General features: G+C 29.1%; 1 protein-coding gene across 2 annotated transcripts in view; it reads left to right on the top strand.

Moving 5' to 3' along the window:
* Positions 1–23,068, top strand: part of Nos (Nitric oxide synthase) — a 294,071-nt gene that overhangs the window by 170,723 nt on the left and 100,280 nt on the right. For both annotated transcript variants that reach the window (XM_085958109.1, XM_085958108.1), the window contains exons 5-7: positions 12,889–12,980; positions 16,230–16,371; positions 17,330–17,469. In XM_085958109.1, the coding sequence (XP_085814235.1) occupies positions 12,889–12,980; positions 16,230–16,371; positions 17,330–17,469 (374 nt within the window). The remainder of the gene's footprint in view (positions 1–12,888; positions 12,981–16,229; positions 16,372–17,329; positions 17,470–23,068) is intronic.

Here is a 23,068-nt window from a genome sequence, read left to right as displayed (position 1 = left end):
TATAGATATATCCTGAATTTTCTGAAAGATAAATAACACCTGGATCGCTAAAATTTATTTCTAATCTATTATAAACAAATCTTATCAATTATCATTTAAATTTAATTGCCATCAATTTATTTATAGTAAGGTTAAATTGTTCATACTGTGACTAATTATTATTCAAATAATTCTTGTCTCAGGTAGAAAATAAATTTATTGTTTTTCTTAAAACACAAACAGATACTGTCTTAATAAGAAAACAATCTTGATGGAAAAGAATTTACTTGAGAAAATAAACACATTTTCAAAGCAATGATGACAAGTAGAATGTTCATGTTCCTCTTAATTATGAAACCGTGAGTTGCACATTTCCTGTGAGACTATTAATTATTATTTTGTCATAACACTAATTATTCTACAATATAATATTTTTGGTAGACATATAATAAGAAAATGAAAGATCTTACGTATAATTAATTAATTAAAATAAAAAAATAAAGATCATTCAGTATCGAGTATGAAGGTAAATTTGTATGTAATAGGCATATTATCTCATCAAAACATTTAGATTAATTTGAATATAAGAAAAACTGGTAATTTAAATTAAAAGACAAATATTTAATACATACTTATTCCTCATATTATGTAATATAATAATTATTATGACCATTTCCGTTCGTTTTAATGGAATATTTTCAACTATGTAAATTGAGTGTGAAAAACAAAATAATTACAATTTAACACTAAAAAGGGTCTTTAACCTAACCACACACCAAATATATTTTTAATATTTAAGTATTGGTTTACAATAAATTCTTGAAATTTTCATATTTATAAAAAAAGAATCCCATTTACGAAAAAGAAATGCAATCAGACCTAATTTCATATAAATAAAAAACTAGTTGGAATTTATGGTTTATATTTTTTATTGTAAATAATTAGATTAATTTGAATATAAGAAAAACTGGTAATTTAAATTAAAAGACAAATATTTAATACATACTTATTCCTCATATTATGTAATATAATAATTATTATGACCATTTCCGTTCGTTTTAATGGAATATTTTCAACTATACATTGAACTTTAATTTAAAAATCGTTTATGATATATGGGCAATTAATAATTCAATGCAGGATGTTCAAATATTGTTTAATTTTAATTAATACATTGTCTTTTCATCAAGAATTGACAGTTAACACCATTAAGGTGGAGAGGCATGCCAGCAGAGTACCTAGCGGAAAAATACGAAGCTTGCAATTTGAGATTTTCTTTTGATAATTTACAATTTCAACTGTATTATTAATAAATATGTATCTGAAAACATTAATATATATATATATATATATATAATTCAAAGATAAATACACAATTGTAAAAAAATGTAATAAAATGTGAATTCGTTGCAATAACGTAACCTATGTACCAAATATGTGACAAATTCACATTTTTTTTACAATTGTAAGTTTATCTTTGAATTAAAAAAAATCTTTTTAATTTTTTCAGATACATATTATTAATTAATACAGTTGAAATTGTAAATTATCAAAATAAAATCTGATATTGCAAGCTTCGTATTTTTCCGCTAGGTTCTCTTCTGGTATGCCTTTCCCCCTTAAAGAGATAGAGACAAAGAAACTACTTAATTTAATAAAGGAATATTACGATCATCTAATGATTTTATTATTATATATGTATAACAGTTGGAGATATTTTTTAAATAATAATAATTTTTTTTTTTTTTACTTTATTTTAAAGGAAATCCATATATTTATAAAATAAAGATGTATTTAACTTAAAATTATTTTTTTATAATCTAATAAAATGTCAGTATTGTGACAATACTGGTTTAATTTTTAATAGTTAATAATTATCTTACAAAGCTCATATATAGTAAGTTGTAGTAGGTTAGTAGTTTTTTGTTCTAAAAATGAAAAAGAATGTCAGTATAATAATTATTGAGTAACCTAGTAGTTAAATAAAATTACAGGTGATACAATATTGAACCCACTATAGGTTTGAAATTTTCTGACATAACCAAATTTTTGTATAAACGATGCCATGTTTGTTATACAGTCTTTGGACTGTAGCTACCTTGTTACCTGATATTATGTTAAACAGGTTGCATCCGTTTTGAAATTCAATATACTCATACAAAACTGATATTTCTTCCCTTGGAAAATATCTCAAAGAATTTACATTTTCATGGAAATTACTGGCGATTTTCTTTTCCTTATTTTCGTATTTATAGTATATCATATTTTGTAAAAATAATATAATTTGTTTACAATAATACTAGTATAGATATACATTTTTTTCAATTATTTATGGATGTTTTTTTAACTAGTTTGAATACACAATCCTTGTTTATAGTACAAACAGACAGGAAAAAGATTATTAAAATCATTGCCGACATCAAATAACGGATAACATGGTACAGAAAAAAGAAGAAAAAATCACTTGATAGCATTTGATATTATGTTATAAATTTCAATATTTTTCTACTACTAACTCAACATTTTAGTTTTACAAAATTAAACCCTTGTTAAATTATAAATAGTACCTACCTAGTTGTACATTGTATACTTCCGCTAGAAGCCATTGAACTAAATAAAGTCTTCTTATTGCTATTTTATAACAATGCAGATAATAATATTATATTATATATTGCCATAGGGGGTGAGTTCAAAAGAAGACTTCGAAAAAAAAATTAAAAAATTTATAAGTCAAAAGTAAAAAGCAGATAAAAATGATATACCTATTTATTCAATTATTAATCATGTTTTTTCAATCTTTTTTGTTCTTTTTGACTCAATACCAAATGGAATGCTTAAAAATATCAATCTGGATGGAAAATTGCCTCGGGCTTTGTAGATATTCTTATTTTAGGTAGAATCCATTCTGATAACTTTTGACTTATGGCTCGAAGAATATTACCTCTCACGAATGTAACTTCGTAGGTAGGTACAATGATCGCACACAGGGAAAACAAGAAAATCTTTTTTTCTATTACAAATTATAATGATGTCGTTTGTATATCGTATAAAAATACAATTGTGTATTTGATGGCATTTATTTGCCCATTTTGTAATAGAATTATTTAATTTAAAACATAAATTTGAAATATATAAAATATATACAAAAACGGTTTATTTTTGGCTAAGTATTTAAATCAAACTATACATATTCCGACAAAAGGTGATTATATTTATGAATGTATCAATGTTCAATAAACATGTTTTAGACTTGGTAAATACTCGCATTGTTCAATTTAATGGCAAAAGAGAAATATTTCACATACTTATATTCTGATCTCGGTATTTAAAAGGTGGGATTCAAGTTAAATTGATAAGATTAATATAATCTCAACCAAATTCCAAAATCCTCCAAATAGGTTTTAAAAAACTACATGACATCGTTATGCAAAACTTGGTGCATAGAGGTCTGTGTAGTATATTGAATCAAAAAAAACAATTAATGAAAAACAACAAATGTACAAAAATATAAAGATCGATAAGTGAAACAGTAACAGCCAATGATGGCTATAAAATAGGACAAGGTGTTGATTAGGAATTAATCAAATTAAAATCGAGACGTAAAGCTCAAGATGTTATACTTGACAACAGGTAAATGATAACGTACATATCAAAGATTTATAATGCTCCTAATAATATTGAGCTTTGCATTGGGTCAAATTCATTAAGTACATACTCAAATATATTTATAAAGTTTCAAATCAAGGTTTATTTTTTGTTCAAATAAATTTCTATAGAAAATAAGAAACCACCCATTCAGTTAAATTGTGTTTGATAAATATAAATGACGGTACTGTTCGGTTAAAGCGGATACAGCGGAAAACGCATTTTGAAAATAGCCGATAAACTGGATTATTTGTTAGGTTAACCTAACCAAACCTAACTTAACCTAACTTAACCTAACTTAACCTAACCCAACCTAACCTAACCTAAACTAACCCAAACTAACAAATAATCCAGTTTATCGGCTATTTTCAAAATGCGTTTTCCGCTGTATCCACTTTAACCGAACAGTACCTAAATGACAACTAGATCTGGAGAAAGCTGGGTACAAAATTGTAGAAAATATTAAAATAATATTATTTCGTAGTACAAACATGAACAATCTGTTTAGTTTCTATTTACCAAACGCATTGTTTTTATATTTCGTATATTTTAGTATATTTTATAATTATATTATTTAGTATATTTTATATTCGCTATATTTTTATTATTGAAATTTTTTCATTAATACAACAATACTTAATAATTCTATTTTATTTGCAACGTAAAGTTTACATAATATTTTGGCATTTAAAATAATGATAATAAAAAGATTTACTTAGGCAAAACCTTGTGAACGAGAGAATATAAAAGGGGTGTTTAAGGCGCTAAATTTTGAATTCAAATTTTCCAGGGAAGCGAGCCTATCCATTACGCCAGTAAAATGGGCATTGTTTTTCAAATTAAAATATGAATTTATTGCCCCACGCCACACTGAAGATTTCTCCTCTCTCTTGGAGAGCAAACAAACCGAATAATTGATGTCGCATTATCTCAGAAATAGGAGTCGGTAACGCGAACGTGCATTTTCAATATTTTATTACCCTAGTCCAAGATCCCATTTGATACTTTTTATATAAAACTGTCTTCTCAACAAAAGTCTCAATTAACAACTTAATAGGCTTTGTCAAGTGCTAAATTTGTAACCATTTGACGTGATGCCATCAAAGTATTACTGGATTAATATATTAACCTACAGGTACAATTATAAATGATTTATTTATCTAATTTTTGATAAGTGTATTCAGTAATTTGTATTCTCCGTAATAAAACTCAATGCCAGATCTAGAAGTTAGCTTCACGCAGCATCGATTATTTTTATTTGATGAAGTTGACATTCGATGTCTCAAAATATTTCAAAGGGGACCTCCAAACGTGTCAAACTAGTCATAAAATCACAAAAAATCTAAAAACATAATAAGTACCTTTGTAAATTGAGTGTGAAAAACAAAATAATTACAATTTAACACTAAAAGGGGTCTTTAACCTAACCACACACCAAATATATTTTTAATATTTAAGTATAGGTTTACAATAAATTCTTGAAATTTTCATATTTGTAAAAAAAAAATCCCATTTACGAAAAAGAAATGCAATCAGACCTAATTTCAATTTGGAATTTATGGTTTATATTTTTTATTGTAAAGACCTCAGAATAAAATAAGTGCATCGGTCAACTGTGTAGCTAATCCCAGATTGGTTTTACTATATACCGTTGGGTTTTCAGAGCATAAATAATAGAATAATAGCAGAAATATTATCTAGTCTAATTATCGGTTATATTAAAATATTATCAATGTTTCTTTTTTTTTAATTACGTATAAAGAATAATTACTTACATAAATTATTATCAAGACGTATATAAATATTAAAATAGTATAGAAAATAGCAATTACTTCGTGAATTTTTATAATATTATGTAATGTATTAAGTATGTGATATTTGTATTATGTATTTATGATACATTTGTCAGAAAAATCATTATCTTATTTTATCTCCTAATTAAATATCTAAATAGTATTAAAAAATATTTATTTTTACTTTAACTGTTATCAATTGTGTTTAAAATATGTGATTTACTAATATTTTAGCTATAAATAGTAACATGGTCGTATTGAATTCAATATTTTTAACATAATAATATGTACTTTTGTTATTTAATATAAATAATACGCAAAAAAATATGGCGGTAAGGTAGAACATAACTTTATAATTTTTAAATTTAACAAGGTTTATAACTCTGTTGAATCAAAAATTATTCCAAAGAAATACTTTTCATCAATAAATAAATAACTCTGTAACTTCAATAAATCAAGTAATCCCTATATATATTCAAAGTAAATGTTGTTAGGTAATAAGATTTGATTTTTTTATGTTTGTAACCCCTTCTTGCGGGGATCCAGTCAACCAAAGTTAAACGAAGATGTATTTCCGGCAGACATTTTCCCGTTTATACAATTATACAGGATCATGAGTCATTTTTTGAACATGATCGATGGTAAAAGTAAGTTTACCGGAAATCATGGAGAATATTTTCTAGCGGAGTATTTTTAATTAGGTAACCGATTTCATGAAATTTATGCCACCCGACATAAAGTGAGATAATGTAATATAATATTATGATTTGTAGGTCAGAGTTTTAACTGTCGCTGGCTCTATAAAAGTATTTTAATAACTTCGTTACTTAACAAATATTTATACTCCATATTAATATTACAAATAACCGTAGAGAATTAAAGTGATAACAATTTTAAAAAAGTCCTACACCCCTTAAAATTGAGTCAGGTGCATGAAGTTTGATATAATATACTAATAAAATAATTATGTTATACAAGATATATTATAATATACTAGATGAAGTACCAGGCTTCGCACAGGGTCACTTCGTGGTTATATCTATCTTAGATATTTAAAACATAATAAGAGGTAATTATTTTTTTAATATTAAAATATCTGTGTAATACAATATAGCAATATGAAAATAATTCTAATAGGAGTAAAGGTCAAACAAAAGAACACTAAATTAAAATCGAATCCAAAATATGCAAACGTTATTAATGTTATTAATATGCAGTAAAAAAAGCAAAATTGGATGGAACAAACAAACAACAAACTTTGTATTTTATATAATACTAATTTAGAAACCTTTGCAGGTGTACGCACAACAATTAATAAAAGTTTCATCGCAATCGGATGAATAGTATAGGAACGCATACGAAAAGAAGAAAATAGAATAGAAGAAGAATATGGTTGTAATAATTCAAAAATCTTTGCGAGCGTGCGCACAACAACTTGTCAAAATTTCATCCCAATCAGATGAATGGTATAAGAACGCATACGAATAGAAGAAGATAAAATAGATGAAAAAGAAGAAGAAATGGTTGTACTAATTCAAAAACCTTTGCGAGTGTTGACACAACCACTGACGAAGGTTTCATCGCAATCGAATGAATGATATATGGACCATACGAATAAAAGAAGATAGAATGAAGAAGAAGATGGTTGTACAAATTCAGAAACCTTTGCGGATGTTGGCACAACCACTGACGACAGTTTCATCGCAATTGTATGAATGATATAGGGACCATACGAATAAAAGAAGATATAATGAAGAAGAAGATGGTTGTACAAATTCAGAAACCTACGCGGGTGTTGGCATAACCATTGACGAAAGTTTCATCGCAATCGGATGAATGATATAGGGACTATACGAATAAAAGAAAATAGAATGAAGAAGAAGATGGTTGTACAAATTCAGAAACCTTTACGGATGTTGGCACAATCACTGACGACAGTTTCATCGCAATTGGATGAATGATATAGGGACCATACGAATAAAAGAAGATATAATGAAGAAGAAGATGGTTGTACAAATTCAGAAACCTTCGCGGGTGTTGGCATAACCACTGACGAAAGTTTCATCGCAATCGGATGAATGATATAGGGACTATACGAATAAAAGAAGATAAAATGAAGAAGAAGAAGAAAAAGATGGTTGTACTAATTTAAAAACCTTTACGGGTGTTACCACAACATCTGATGAAAGTTTCATTGCAATCGGATGAATGGTATAAGAACCATACAAATAAAAGAAAATAGAATGAAGAAGAAGAAAAAGATTATGATTTTTCTAATTTAGAAACCTTTATGGGTGTACATACTACATACAACCAATTACCAAAATTTCATCGCAATCGGATGAATGGTATAGGAACGCATATGGGACAGACAGACAGACATACAGACAGACACATTCATTTAAATATATTAGTATAGCCTATACTCTTCGCGCAAGTGCAAGCAATAAGTTGACAAAGTTTTATCGTAATCGGATGAACGGTATGACAGCGCATAAAATACGAACAAACAAACAAACAATTATTAATTTTTATATATTAGATATATTACATTTAATTAAATAACATTGCACCCATTCATTTTAACTCCAAGCCAGATTCACATTGAGTTTCAAACAACCTACTCACTGTGGTGTTGAAGAAAATTAATAACACAATATATTTCAAAAAAATAACTGTCTTCACTATAAAAAAAATTTGATAATAATATGGATTATTATGGTTGTAGTATGTTGAATAACGCAACAACTATAAAGTAGGTATATCAGGAAGTTATAGAAAATGTGCAATTGAAATAAAAGATATTTAACGTACATAATTTGAAAAATCTTAGAGAATTAATATACAACTACTAGAAAAAATTGTTTTGAGGAAAATACGACGCCCAGCAGAAATTCAAACGCACGCTCCTGGGATTTGCGCATAATGTGCTCTACCAACTAAGCTTTGTACGTCCAATCAAATTTTTTACAATACTCTTAATAGTTAATTTGAAAATAACAGTCCGGAATCATAACACTTTTCGCCAAAATATTGCAATAGAGTTCGGTTTGTAGTCATATTCTTCTGCAGCTAACCATAAACGGCCACATAACGTCATCATCTCTTCAGGTTTGCATCTTAATGCATTTCAGAAATCAAACAGCAGTTAGTATCTCGGTGACCTATGAATTTATTAGATTTCTTATAAAATGGATGCCTAGAGGGATTCGAAACTACAGCCATCAGATGTCGGCCACCAACTATATAATCATGTCGAAATTTACCATCTAAAAATCACAAAACTGATGGTCACCTATATTAGCTGAATACAAAAACGAATGAAAAATAATAAACCATAGAAAAGATTCCCGCTATTTGGTAGCTGGTTTTATTTTTTTGTAATGTGTATACAGATTATCTCCGTTATCATATACAAATTTATAATGGCACAATGGTGTGAGAAAACAAAAAAGGATGGTAGACTTCTGCTTTAGTAGATTAATAACACTTGATAATGATGACATAAGGCTAACTGATAAATTGCATTAAAAAACTTTTTACAATAAATCGCTAAAGGTTTTGTTTAGCCTATCAAATATGCTTTATAAATGAGTTTTTTTTATCGCGTTAACTTATCTTAATTTCTGTTTTTCTCTCACATGTTTATGATAAAACATTTTAAATTTGAAATTATTTATCGTTCTATAGGTACATACTAATGTATTACTCTTTAATAAAATAAAGACAATCTACCTTTTTAAATTATGTATAAATTATTCATGCAGAATCAAATTTCTCTCCTCATTGAAAGTTGATTTAAATGAAAATATAATTATACCCATACAATTATTTTACCTTGAATGTTACCTCGTTAATCAAAGACGTATTAAACAAGGTTAATACGAAATTAATAAAAAAAACATGTTAATTGAACTCTCAAATGAATTGAAGACGCCTTATAAATAAACCTAATGATTAGAATTTCTTATTAAAAAATTTATAGAAGAACTTATTTGACGAAGTGCATCATTTTATTTTCCAAAAATTCTGAAAATTTGAGTCTTTTATCGAAATAGTGTGACATTGTTATACATTTATTATATAACACCGAACTTAACTTAACCAAAGCCACAAACGTGAGTCGCTTTATCGAAGTTTAAATACTCTGTGTTGCATTATTTATTATAATATGTTTTACGTAGCAATCGCATCACATGCGATGAGATTTTCACTAATTGATGAAGTTATTTTCATTATATGAATGTCGCCAAATGCTATCGTAGTAGATACGCATTTACAAAAACAAAACATATTCCATAAAATAATTTAAGTGGTAACATGTCGGAATATAATGTCGTGTATCCTGGTTTCAAATCCCGGGTTTGTCAAATTCACATTTTGTTGTGTGTTTGGAGTCTGAACCTAATAGGTCAAGCAGATGACTATCACCAATTTCAACCAAAACACAAACGTTTGTTAATACAACCTCCACTCAGTAAAGGCCCATATAATCCTCTTAACAACCGACATGGTGATGTCATGTAATGTAAAATTTTGCATTTTTTATGTCAATATAATACATGCTATATAATATCTACATTTGTATTTCAACTGTTAATATATTAATAATAAATCAATAACTAGGTCATCACCGATGACGTGCAGTGACTTTTTCTTGTATAGCTGCTGTTGAAAAATACATCATTTATATTATACCTTCTGTGAAACATATTATTTTTAGTCTTGGCTGGCGGGAGGTGTATCTAGTAATGAAGTAATATAGTGTTTGGTATTATAGAGTGGTAGCTCAGCGATATTGTAAAAATTAAAAATATTATTACTATAAAACCATTACACAAAGTATTGTTAAGTAAAATTTACCATATAATTTCACAAAAATATCTATGGACCGCACGTCACTGGCCATCAGACATTATATTTTATATAGTTTTTGTATCTCTTGTAAATATTGAATTTTGGGTTACAACATAATAATAATATAATATATTGTTTATCCAATAATAAAATATTACCATGCCTACGATATTCATTTTAAACGTATTATGGCGAAGTGCATTGCTATAAATAGTAGTTCAACTACAAACATCTTGCGAGATAAGATAGAGTATAAAAATTACTACTAATTCACCTTTTGAGGAGTTTCAATTAATAAATCTTGTGCCTATCCAAAAATATTTTTTTTAACTAAAAAAATATAAACCGACACATAAAAAATACTTGCATATTATTGTATGAATATTTTACCATTAAAATGTAATTTAATAAATTATCTTAAAAGTATCAGAGATTTCCAAATAATTCATATTTTTTTCGTATTTTTTATTATTAAAAAAAACATCGGCATTTTTATAAAATGAAACGATACCTACTTAAATAATAAGAATTTATTTTTTAATTAATATATTATTTTTTTCTAGATACCGACGTACTGATTAATTATTTAACTCTGTACAATGTAAAGTATTTGTAAATTGTATTAAAATGGGAACTTCTTAATGTTCCTAATAATACTACACTTACTTTTAAGCCGAGCATTATTTAAATAATGATCTTTACACATTTTTTATTCAACAGTTTAAAATTGCCACTGTTTCATTAATTGTAATATTTGTACTGTAAATTAATTCCAAAGATAGTATGTACAAAATAAATGTATTTTTTACTTTACTGATAAATCTACATGGCCGTAAGTCGTAAAATTGCAAAACATTTGTTTATATGCGAAGATTACAAAACTTTCTTTTATTCCTACTATGAATCATCTCTCTAATTAATTAACAAAACAACAATTAAAAATGTACGTGCTTAATCTTAGGTAGTCAAAAATGAAGGAGCTATTGTATTTCAAGAATAAATTACAACTCAGCAGTGTTGGCAGACTACAGCCACCTTTTCTGACGTCACAGTGTATTAAAAAAAATGAATGTCAAAAATAAAATCTTACACCCTTTAGCAAGAGGGTTGTGTAATTTTTGCGAAATTAAAGTGAGCCGACCATTTGTGAATTCTTCCCTAAAATGTAGATGGAGTCTTTTATGCGAAGGGCAGATTAAAGGTTAATCCGCAGAACAAAACGTTATGACAGTATTTTTTAAAGGGACATATTTTTCGAAAGCACAATATTTTTGTTGGAATTCAAAAAAATCTTAGTTGTTTCACCGAAAAAGTTTATTAATAAATACTAAATTACTTAGTTAACACGTTTTGTCAAATGATTATTTTAATACAATATTTTCTATGACTGATGAATAAGAAGCTTTAGAAAAGAAGGTGATTGAAGATAAAGATTAATTACTATTTCTTTTTATCTTCTATATATCATTTAATATTCTATCATCGTTAATATAAAATATATTCTGAATTGTGATATGTGCTTTATCTATGTTACTAATATTTGTATGTACTTCCATGGCCCAGACTAAAATAACTACATTGTTATACATAATCTTTATAAATTATATTACGACACCTGTTTCATACTTGGGTCAATCTAGCTCTCTGAATGAAAATGTGTCGTAAAATAATCTTCACATGTGATAAATACAATATTTATTGAGTAGCTCTTATAAATTTTCACCGTGTACCTAACCGACGATATATTTTTCAAATAATTTAGAAGGTATTTTTGATGAGCAACTTTTTGTATACGTGGTTCAAAAATTTTTCCGATACAGTAAAACCGACTGGTGTGTGACGAAAACGCGTCATTAATGAAACACATTATCACGACTGCAGAAAATTATCGTAAATTCCCGATGAGACTTCGTGCGCACTTGAACCTCTGTCTTGTTATATTTTCAATTTGATATATTATTTACTATCGCCCAAAAACCTTTTCATCTATTTCTCCTATAACCAGCGACATTAAATTCAGTACATAGGTGCTTATGGGGTGACAATACAATACTTAAAGGTGGAGGGCCAAAGCTCCCTGCTGGCGGTTTGGGCCGTCGATAGTTATCCCACTATACTATATTACTAATTATATATAAGTGTTAATCGACGGATCTGCAATATATAAGAATACCATACCTTACTGCTCACCAGGGATAGTATATAATTATATAAGTATTAGACTTTAGAAATTTCAGTTTTATCGAGTGTGCTTGCCATACTAATACATATTTTTTGAAAACATTATTAACACGATTTGAGTTGCTACAAAAATATTAAAAATCGGTAGATTATCATTTTCTTGTTGAAATTTTTGAAGATAAATCTCAAATATACATTATGTAACATTGTTTATATACCTACGTCTAAATAACTATCAGTTTTATATTACAAGGCCAATAGATCAAGTAAATTATGAATGCCTTAACCTTAAATGTAGTACAAAAACATCGTGATAAAAAAATCAATCATGGATTTTACACGTGTGAAGTTAAATTAAATAATGATAAACCATAATGTCTTTAAAAATATGCACGTGTCTTTCATACTTTTAACGTGTGTTTAATTTCAACAGGTGTTCGACTGCCGTTACGTCACGACAACCAGTGGAATGTTCGAAGCGCTCTGTAACCACATTAAATACAGTACAAATAAGGGTAATATAAGGTAATTATAAACATTTGATTCTGTCATATAAACTGGGTAATTCTAAAAATGCAACCTTTTCAGTTGGGGCTAAAATTGACAGTCTGATTTTAAACGCTTTTAATTTTTATTAAATATATCACTGTACCTATACCGACTTGTACCAATATTCAATGCAAGTTTTGTCGCCTAGCACCCTTTTTCACATAAACATAACATTATTAAAACTGATTTGTGAAAAAATCTTTATGAAAATGTACATTGTTTTACATTGAATATGTACTTGTTAATCTTATTGAATTAACAATATTATATTGGTGATTATTTTATACAAACTGGAAATATTAGTGGGGAAGGATGGAGGTTGGCTGTTAAGGTCCGACATAAATAGTGCACGCTTCACTTTGTCAGTCAAACGTATTTTTTCATTGAACTAAGGCTACAATGTGTAGAAAGTGTTTATTAGTTTAAAAATTCAATTAAACCCTGCCTAATCCAAGCCATAGTTAAAGTAGTCAAAAAATATTAATTTACCTGTAAAATATCTAAAACTATGCACATTAAACCATTTATAATTTTAGATATTTTATAGATAGAAGAATAATTTTTATCGATTAAGGTTTGGTTATGAAGAGAATATAAATTTTAAAAAAAACTGACTCCCATAGCGTACTTAAACTGTTATGGTATGGTTAGGCAGGATTTAATTGGATTTTGAAAGATCAACCAGCACCATCTGCAATTTGTATTGTCAGTTCAATAAAAACAAATAAGAATGGCTGACAAAGTTTAGAGTGCACAATTCATGTAAAATCTGAACGGTCTATCTTCACTTCTTGCCTCAGATTAATACATGTTGAACCATCATTGATGTATCATATAGGGGTAGGTTTTTAGCAGCGCTCGAAATGGAAAAGTTTACAAACCGGAGCGCTCGACAGTTTTCTGATGATATTTTATGTGTATTTCATAAAAATGAGTGTTGTGAAATTTTCTATTATATGGCATATCTAGCTCAGACGGTCAAATTATTTTATCGACGAGACGGAGCGATAATTTTACCGATTTCACGAACAAGAACGGCGCTCCGGTGCACTCCGGTTCATTTTAAGCCCTGGTTTTTAGTTAAAAATAAAAAAAATACTGTTAATCTGGTTTAAATATTCTGTATAATATAAAAAAGACACTTTTAATATTACTGGTACTGTCATAATGGCCATGACAATTGCTACATATTGCGTTGTTCGAAACAATTCAATGACATTAAAAGCTATATTTAAATTGATGTATGTTTAAAAAACCGTAATTGAGTCGTATAGTATCAAAAGTAGAACTGTCGCATATATGTCGAAATTGAACTAAGTATGCCACATTATTCTTCGGATCATAATGTATGACTAGCAATATAATATTCGAATTAAAATCATATCTGTGTGGTATAAAATCGTGAAAGAAAATAGGACTTGGTATCAAAGTTAGAACTGTTCACGTCTTTGGAAACACAAGTAGAACTGTTCGGTTTCGACCAATCACAGAGTTGCCCTAAGTGACGTCACAATATGCCCGCTCATACATATCGTTCAGTTGTGACTGTTGACATGCCGTGTTTAAAGTTGAGTTTTTTATGGTTTTTTTTACCAAAACATATAAATACTGATGGCTAGTCCCCTCATGGAGTACCAACCAACACCAGTAATAATAAACAAAGGTCGCAAGAGAAGCAGAAATCCTGAAAAATGACAGGCAAAAATTGACAAAGTTGGCAGGTCAGTGCGTGTAAAATCCATAGGCGTACCTACATCAAATGTTTTGAAAATATTACTTATTAAATATTTTTATTTTATTTTATTTATCCAAGTTTCAACTATTTCAAAAACATAGTGCTAATTCTTTTTCATCCTCGGAAGAATGAAACCTCAGTTGAAAAATTTCCTATAAGGATAAACCGCTCCTGATTCATTAAATAAAGTGGATTATAGTACAATTGTTTTTATGAAATTTTATTTATATTATTAAAACTAGATTAAAACAATGTCCCCCCTCTCCACCAACAAAAATAGTTTCTATAATTATTTGGATTGTTTTGTTCACTTTTTGTTTGTGTTCTTAAATCTTTTATTTATTTTCTGTGAACTGCTTATTTCATTCCTTTTTTCTTATCGATGACATATTAAGTTTTCTGAGTCCAAAAGAAATATGAAGCGTTCAAAACGTTAGGGGAATGTTTTAGTCCAGGTAGAGAATTTATATTGATCAGACTACGGAAAACTAAAGAATATTATACAAGAAAAATAATAACATTGATACGATTCGTCCATTTACAGTTGCAAAAAGGTTGCCAAGTGAAAGAAGTTTTTGAATAAATTATTAACTAAGCATTATGGGCTACAATGGTAAACTTTACCTAGGTACTCTCCAATTCTATAAAAAAAACATTTGATGAAAATAAGTCCCGGAATAATTTACGAGATTCGGGGGACGTGAACTTAGGTGAAATACAAGATGACATTCTAAATGAACTTATAGTATAGATTTTATTCCGTTATTATTCTTAATACCTAATACATTGGAAAATATGTCCTATTTTCTTTATTATAAAATATGTCATACAATAATATCTCTGTCTCCCTGTATGTTTATGGTTTCATGTTATTTTTTTAATACCCACAATATTTTATCAATTTAAAATTAAAGTATTGAAATCAATAAATAAAAAAATACATTATTTTTATTATAATGATGTACTGCACTGGTAAATTTGAACTACTTCTTAGTGACGTCATCCACAATTGTTTGGGATCAAATACAGAACGTTACACAACCTTGGTAACAAAGACATAACTGTATACTATGTGAGTATCAAATGTAGCACTCTTCACTTTTAAAACATGTATATTTAATTATTTACAACAATCAGAATTCTGACATACGTAAATTCTGTTGAGTATTTCTAATTTCTAAAAGTAGAAAAATATTTTATGCTTTTATAAAACTCGAAAATCCAACAAAGCGTTTTTCTTCATTTTCTCGAAACGATGAATAGTGCACAGTTCTACATATATGATTCTATACGACTCAATTATAATATGATTGCTGTTACTTTCGTTTCAATTTTGCTGCAAAGGAAGCTAATTATTTGATTCATTATGGGTCCGCTATATATATAATATATATAAGCCCACTTATTTACGTAACGACTACTATGCATTCGGTCATATTACATATTGCTACTTATACATAAAGTAATATTTAATTGAATTCTTTTAACAGGTCTGCAATGACGGTCTTTCCACAGCGCACGGATGACAGTCACGACTATAGAATTTGGAACGGTCAGTTGGTCAGTTATGCTGGTTATAAAAACGCCGACGGTACAATTACCGGTGACCCAATGCACGTGGAGTTTACTGAGGTAATAACACCTGATAATAACATGTTATTTATATTATTGGCTTTAACTGCAAGTACATAAATTGCCGCATTAACATTACATAATAAATGTGTTAATATATTCATCAGAACGTATGAGCTATTAAAAATCAAAATAATCTAACCTTCTCCAACCAAATAATAATAATACTATGACATTTCAGTAGGTAATATGGTTAAACTATTGTAAAAATATAGTATCGTGTTTTTTTTAATGTATAAATACAATTTTGTATTGTACCTATTTGTAATTATGCAAAAAATATTGAATATATTTCGATTTTTTGATAGCTTTAATGAAAGGCTATCAAGGGAGAATCTCAACAATTTGTGAAAAAATAAAATTTATTAAATAAGGAAAACTAAAGAAAACTCAAGTGACTACAATCAATACTCAAGATAGTACTTCTGCATATACTGAGAACATAGTATACCTATATGTACTGTGGTAGGTACTTTTGTATACTTAAGCATAGCATCTATATTAGGGCGATTCTGAATTCTTCCAACAAGCCACCAGTATATAGGTATTATAAATGCGTTACATAGGTTTTAGGTTTGGCTATAATCATTGTTATTCATCACGGATTAGTACGTGTCCGGCTCTCGTAGAGTGCGTAAAGCGCTGACCATTCATTCGGATATTTCGGGTTTGATTCCCGGTGAAATCATAGTATATTTGTGTGATTTTATCAAACTTTCATCAATCAATCAAAGAAAATTTGTGTGTTTGTGATTATTTCATTTATATTATTACATACTGTTCCATGGCCTGTTATATTGCTGAAAAAGATTAATATTACTGACAATTTTAGCTTTGTAAAACAATTATTTTATTTCTATCTAACATTAAATTTGCTTTATGATGTTTTATAACAATCATGATAAGTAAATCAACAAGTATGTCAGTCAACTGAAAAGTAGCTTTCTTTTTCCCACAGTTGTGCATGAAACTTGGTTGGAAGCCGGCAAAAACTCCTTGGGATATATTACCCCTGGTGTTGTCGGCGAATGGAAAGGATCCTGATTACTTCGAGATACCCAGTGACTTAGTTATAGAGATTCACTTTACTCATCCAACGTAAGTAACACAATGATATTATTCATTAGCTAAAAGTACATTGACCATATTTTTTTGAAAAAATAAAAGGTAAATTATAAAATGTTAACAGGAAAAAACGTAGATTGTGCATATTATATTTTAGACATTTAAAGGCGTTGGGTTGACTACTTTAAAAATAAAATGACAAGGATATAGTAATGAAAAATTACGTTAAATTCCACCTATTTATGTAAATTCAATCTATTTACACAAAGTGACTAATACCTAGTTAACAATAAATATTAAATGTTATACCTAGCCAACTATACAATTTGACCAAAAAAACATATTTTGTCGAAAAATCGATTAAATGCAATGTGTATATTCAAAGGTTTCACCGTATAAAATACAGTGAAAATGCAATATATTATGCTAACATACAATCCGAGAAAACCATTAAATACTGGTATGCTTTTTGCACAATTATAATGTATCAAAACTTATATGTAAATTACAAAAATTATATTGATGTAGTTGTTAAACCTGTTAAGATATCGATTTGTAGTGTTTGTCTCTTTTAAGTGTTAATTTTACTAATATTTACTGCTTAAACAAAAATAGGACCAATGCGGGAGGGGGGGGGGAGGTTAGAAAAAGGACGGTTCTTAAATAATAATAATAAAGAACTTATGGTCACCGTAGCTTAAGTATATCAGCAATAATTTCTATGACTAGCCTACTGTGTACTTAGATTGTATTTGCCATATTATTTTAAGAATTTAACACGTAAATGATATAATATAATGCCAAGCTTAAATATATATAAAATTAACAAGTTAGTACCTATTCAGTCATACATAATGGAGTCACCAAATTAATAATCTGTACTTTTATTTATTTCAAATATTACCTATGTCATGGCATTATGTAAGTCTAACTTTACTCGTATGTATATATCTGCGTTAATTTGTCAATTTATTGTAAGTGTAAAACTTATTTACTTATTTTATTTTTCATTAGAAGAGTTTGAAACTTTATTCTCTTCCTGTAAACTGAGAAAAATACTAAGTAGAGAGTTTTATAATAGGTACTACATACTAATACTATTTCAATAATTTAGATTTAAGCCGCGTTGACACGGTCCAAGTACGATCCAAGTACACTTGGATCGAGTGCCATCCGAGTGACAGCGTCATACTAATTATTCCTATCCAAGTTAACTTGGATGAGTAGTAAGTTGGATAGGAATAATTAGTATGAAGATCTCTCATAAGAGTGCACTTGGATGGCACTGGGTCCAAGTGTACTTGGATCGTACTTGGACCGTGTCAACGCGGCTTTATCAAACGAAAGAATTCATAAAACTTAGTAAAACTGCATAATTATTTATTATTACAAAATTTTCTTTTATCATAAATTATCACATATTATTATGTATAACGGATTAATTAATTCATTGCCTTAGGCTATCAATCGCTTTAACAATAACGGTATAATATTATGTCATATTGTCTCAGTTGACAATAATATTATTGTATATTTGTAAACAATAAATAAGAATCTACTTATCTGTGAGTAATTTTATTTGTTCTCTGCATCTTTTGTTTCCATTACGAGGAATTGAAAATTAGCCAACTCATGTAAAAGGCATTGTCAAAACATTGCGGTGGTAGATATTTTAGAGAAAATCTGAGAGGTGTTCGAAGTTGCTCAGCACAATTTTAAAGGTCATACTTATAGACACTTCTTTTGCAGTCTTTCATATATATATATATATATATATACATTACATTACAAGAAAGCTTGAACAAAATGAACGGAGTTTCTTAAAACGGGTAAATTACAAAGTTCACAATGTAGGAAACATATTATCATTTCTCTGTGAGCTAAGTATCGCATTTCTCTTACTTAATTACCTACTTCCAATTTTATTAGCAGTCGATTCACGGCTTGATATTTATTCGTGAAACTTTATTAAATTCAAATGAGCTGCATATAGTTAAAAAGTAAATATAACTCTACTGGTGAATTTGCGTAACCCGTAAAATAAATAATTAACTTATGTCTATCTTATAACAAGCTTGCCTTTAAGGCCATGCATTAGTTGAGGCACGGTCTAAAAAGATCGTCGCTAGGCGATGCGCGGATTGCGGGTGGCGGGTGAAAATGACGCCTGTCAAACGAAATATTAATTGTCATATAAATCCAACATACGTCCATTTTATGTTCTGTTTATTGTTCTATTAGTAACAATAATAATATATTCATTGACATGTTTTCTTTTTAAAGTAAATGGGTAACGTTTTTAGTCATCTTTACACGATTTTAGAATTAATTGACCCGTCGCCATCACGCAGCAAAGTGACGTGTTCCTGGGTCAACATTCTCTCAGTGAATGGCAGCGAGTCCAAAATTTCGTCGCCCGTACAGTTGAAAATTATTTGGCGTTTCACTGATGCGTCACCTTAAATTTTCCATAGCAAAAGATATTTTGATATACGCAACGTTACAAGAATAATAATATATGTCTAGAAACATCGCGTTATATTTCTACTGTAAATAATAATTATTATAAATAATTAAACTGGTATTTGAACTTTATTACCTAGTGGTAGAACTCTGTAATAATGGTTTTTAAAATAACATTTTTTTATTTGGGTTATTAATTTAATGTAACAACTGTTTCCCGATACGATAATGAGTTCCAAGTTTCCGAGGATCAGTAGTTTATAGCTTGAACCGCATGTAAATATAAATAATCAAAATATAGTTGTAGTATTAACAGAAAAACTTCAAAATCAATAATATTATGATAATTATATATCACTAATTATAATGCATGATGACCAAACGGTAACGTGTCGGTTTATAATATTGTGAGTCCCGGGTTTGAATAGTGTTTCTGAAAAATGCACACATTATTTTTTAATGTGTATTTGGTCCCAGAGTATGGACATAATAAGTTGAGCAAGTGACATTTATTTGTCGTAAAAACTACCTGTACTCTGTTCGACATTATTGATGTACTTTTGATTGATTGATTGACAAAGACTGATTGATTGATTGATTGATTGACAAAGACTGGTTGTTAGCCATTTGTCACATCCATTGGGCTCTTACATTCAATCAAATACACATTCAAAAATCAATATGCATTTTTACCTGCCACAGGATCTAATCCGTAACCAATGGATAATATTTTTAATACTGTCGTATTCATTATTATTATTATTATTATATATCTCCCACCAATCTAAATATTAATCAGACATAATGCAAAAATTTAAAAAAATGAGTGTCATACAAATTAAAGACATTTTTTTAAAATTAATATATGTTTTTGTAATTAAAAAAACTGCACACATATTAATTTTTATTTACATACTATTAATCATATAATTAAGACAGCAATATTTATATAGTGAAAAAGCAATATTTAGTAGCAAATCTGTATAATTATGTAGGTACAATAATTATATGTGTTACATAATTCAAAACATTTTCTTGTACGATTATTAAAGAACATGAATGGAGAATTCTAAGTTGAAGTGATCCTATTTTCAAAAATGTACAAATGCAAAATGTATCTTTTCGCCTTCTTTTGAGCGCTTTGTAAAAATTATGCTAATACCTGAATGCCAAATAAAACATTTTTTTCTACCGAGGTAAAAAAAATCTCGCATAAGCGTCGAGATATCTTTGTCTGTTCATTTTAAATAGTTCTCAAAAGGGAAGGAAATTTTTAACTGTAGCGTTATAAAGAAAATAAAAAAAAAATCGAGCTGTAAAATATAAGTACAAGGATTTTAATTACGCACCGGGATATACAGAAAGACTTGCAACTGTAAAAGTTTAGTTCATAAAAACGACTGCAGATTATTTTAGTACCTGCCATTTTATCACTTTTAAAAACGCGGGAAAAGTCTTATTACAAAGCCAAGACTTGTAGGTAGTGAAGTGTAGGTGGTATATGAAAGTATAATACTTTTTGAAAAGTATAAATCTGGTGAATAATTACTACAAGTAAACGGTCAATAATGTTTTAAAAGAGCCATAGGAGCTTGCATAGAACATCAAATTACATGCAATCTAAATAATGCCAATTTGGAGCGTCACGCGTCAGTATTATGACCAATTTTTTAAATATTTATTCCCTTGTAATAATTTAATAAAATTAATTGTCAAGAAGTGTGAAATTGGTGTCCGGACTGCACAGTATAAATTGGATAATAATAATTATGAATGAATGGTAAATATTAACTATAAATAATGCTTTACTACTTTTCAGTGTTTTTATAGTAGAATAAAATTTAATATCGGACAAAGTATTCCCAATAAATATTTATTAAGTAAGTGGTTGACAGTTTCGCTTCTCGCAGCTAACTTCACCTCTGTTATGAGATAGCTGACGCGGAATTGACTTGGACAATTCTCTTCAATAAGGTATCTACAATGATCTCTATATTATAATATTATTATTTATATCAATCAGCCTATGATAATCTAAATAATATCACCTTGTTTATTAGAGTTTGGTGACATTTTGAAAGAACGCAGAATACTTCCAATTCATCCAAGTGCATAATACATATCTTAACGCCAGATAAAGCATTAACTTTGGGGTTGTAGATATTTTATCGTAATGTCACGTAAACCCATCTTATCCATGGGAAATACTGCGTTTCAATGTACGTGTTATGATGTATGTGTTTTGTAAACGACACGATTACTTTTTTGAAAGTACGTAAATGCTCTGCAGAATCTACAAAATTGATGATTTTACATATATATTGTAGTAATGATGATTATAACAAACTAAAAAATGAAATTGAATTCATTTTTTCCAACTACTATTCACGTATAATATTATGCTGCTGTTACTTGGCTCAGATGGCCTGTCCTGATCCAGATTTCCCTTTGATTAGCGACGGACAAAACATCGAGAGCGTCGACAGCTTCAAGTACCTGAGGGTACACATCACGGGAGATGGCATTTTGCAGAAAGAGCTCGCTATCCGAATGGGAATGGCTGAAGCAACATTCAACTCGATGTGGAATGTCTGGGACTCACGACTGTACTCGGTCAAAACCAAATGCCGCCTATTCGACGCTTGCATTCTGACGGTGCTGCTTTACGGTAGCGAATCATGGCACCTTACGAAGGCTCAGAGCAACCGTATACTGAGCTTCGAAAACAGATGTTTGCGACGAATACTGGGTGTGCGGTGGTGTGACTTTAGGAGCAACGAGAAGATAAGAGAACGCACCAAGCAGCCTCTCATCACGCTGAAAGTGAAGAGGCGACGTTGGACCTGGCTCGGCCACGTGCTGCGGATGCCAGAAGAGAACTTCAGCCTGGCTTGCCTGTTCTTCGAGGCAATAGCAATTCCACCAAGGAAGGCCGCTAAATACAATCTACAGAGTGTATACGGTGAAACTACGGGATGCTGGTTTGACCTGTAATGAAGCTAGAAGACTGGCGAGCGACAGGGATTCTTGGAGGCACCGCGTGGTGTCCATATTCTCCAGTTAAGGGGCGGATATGGCCAAAGAAGACTTGGCTCAAAGCGACGACAGGTGGCAGCTATTTAAATTTTCTCACGCGCAGGTCTGTACGCATATAGTGACGTTTACATTT

This window comes from Rhyacophila brunnea, unplaced genomic scaffold (genome assembly GCF_057557595.1).
Source record: "Rhyacophila brunnea isolate RB1 unplaced genomic scaffold, BYU_Rbru_1.0 scaffold_7, whole genome shotgun sequence".
In the NCBI taxonomy this organism is placed as follows: Eukaryota; Metazoa; Arthropoda; class Insecta; order Trichoptera; family Rhyacophilidae; genus Rhyacophila; species Rhyacophila brunnea.
This window is presented reverse-complemented; position numbering and strand designations above follow the sequence as displayed.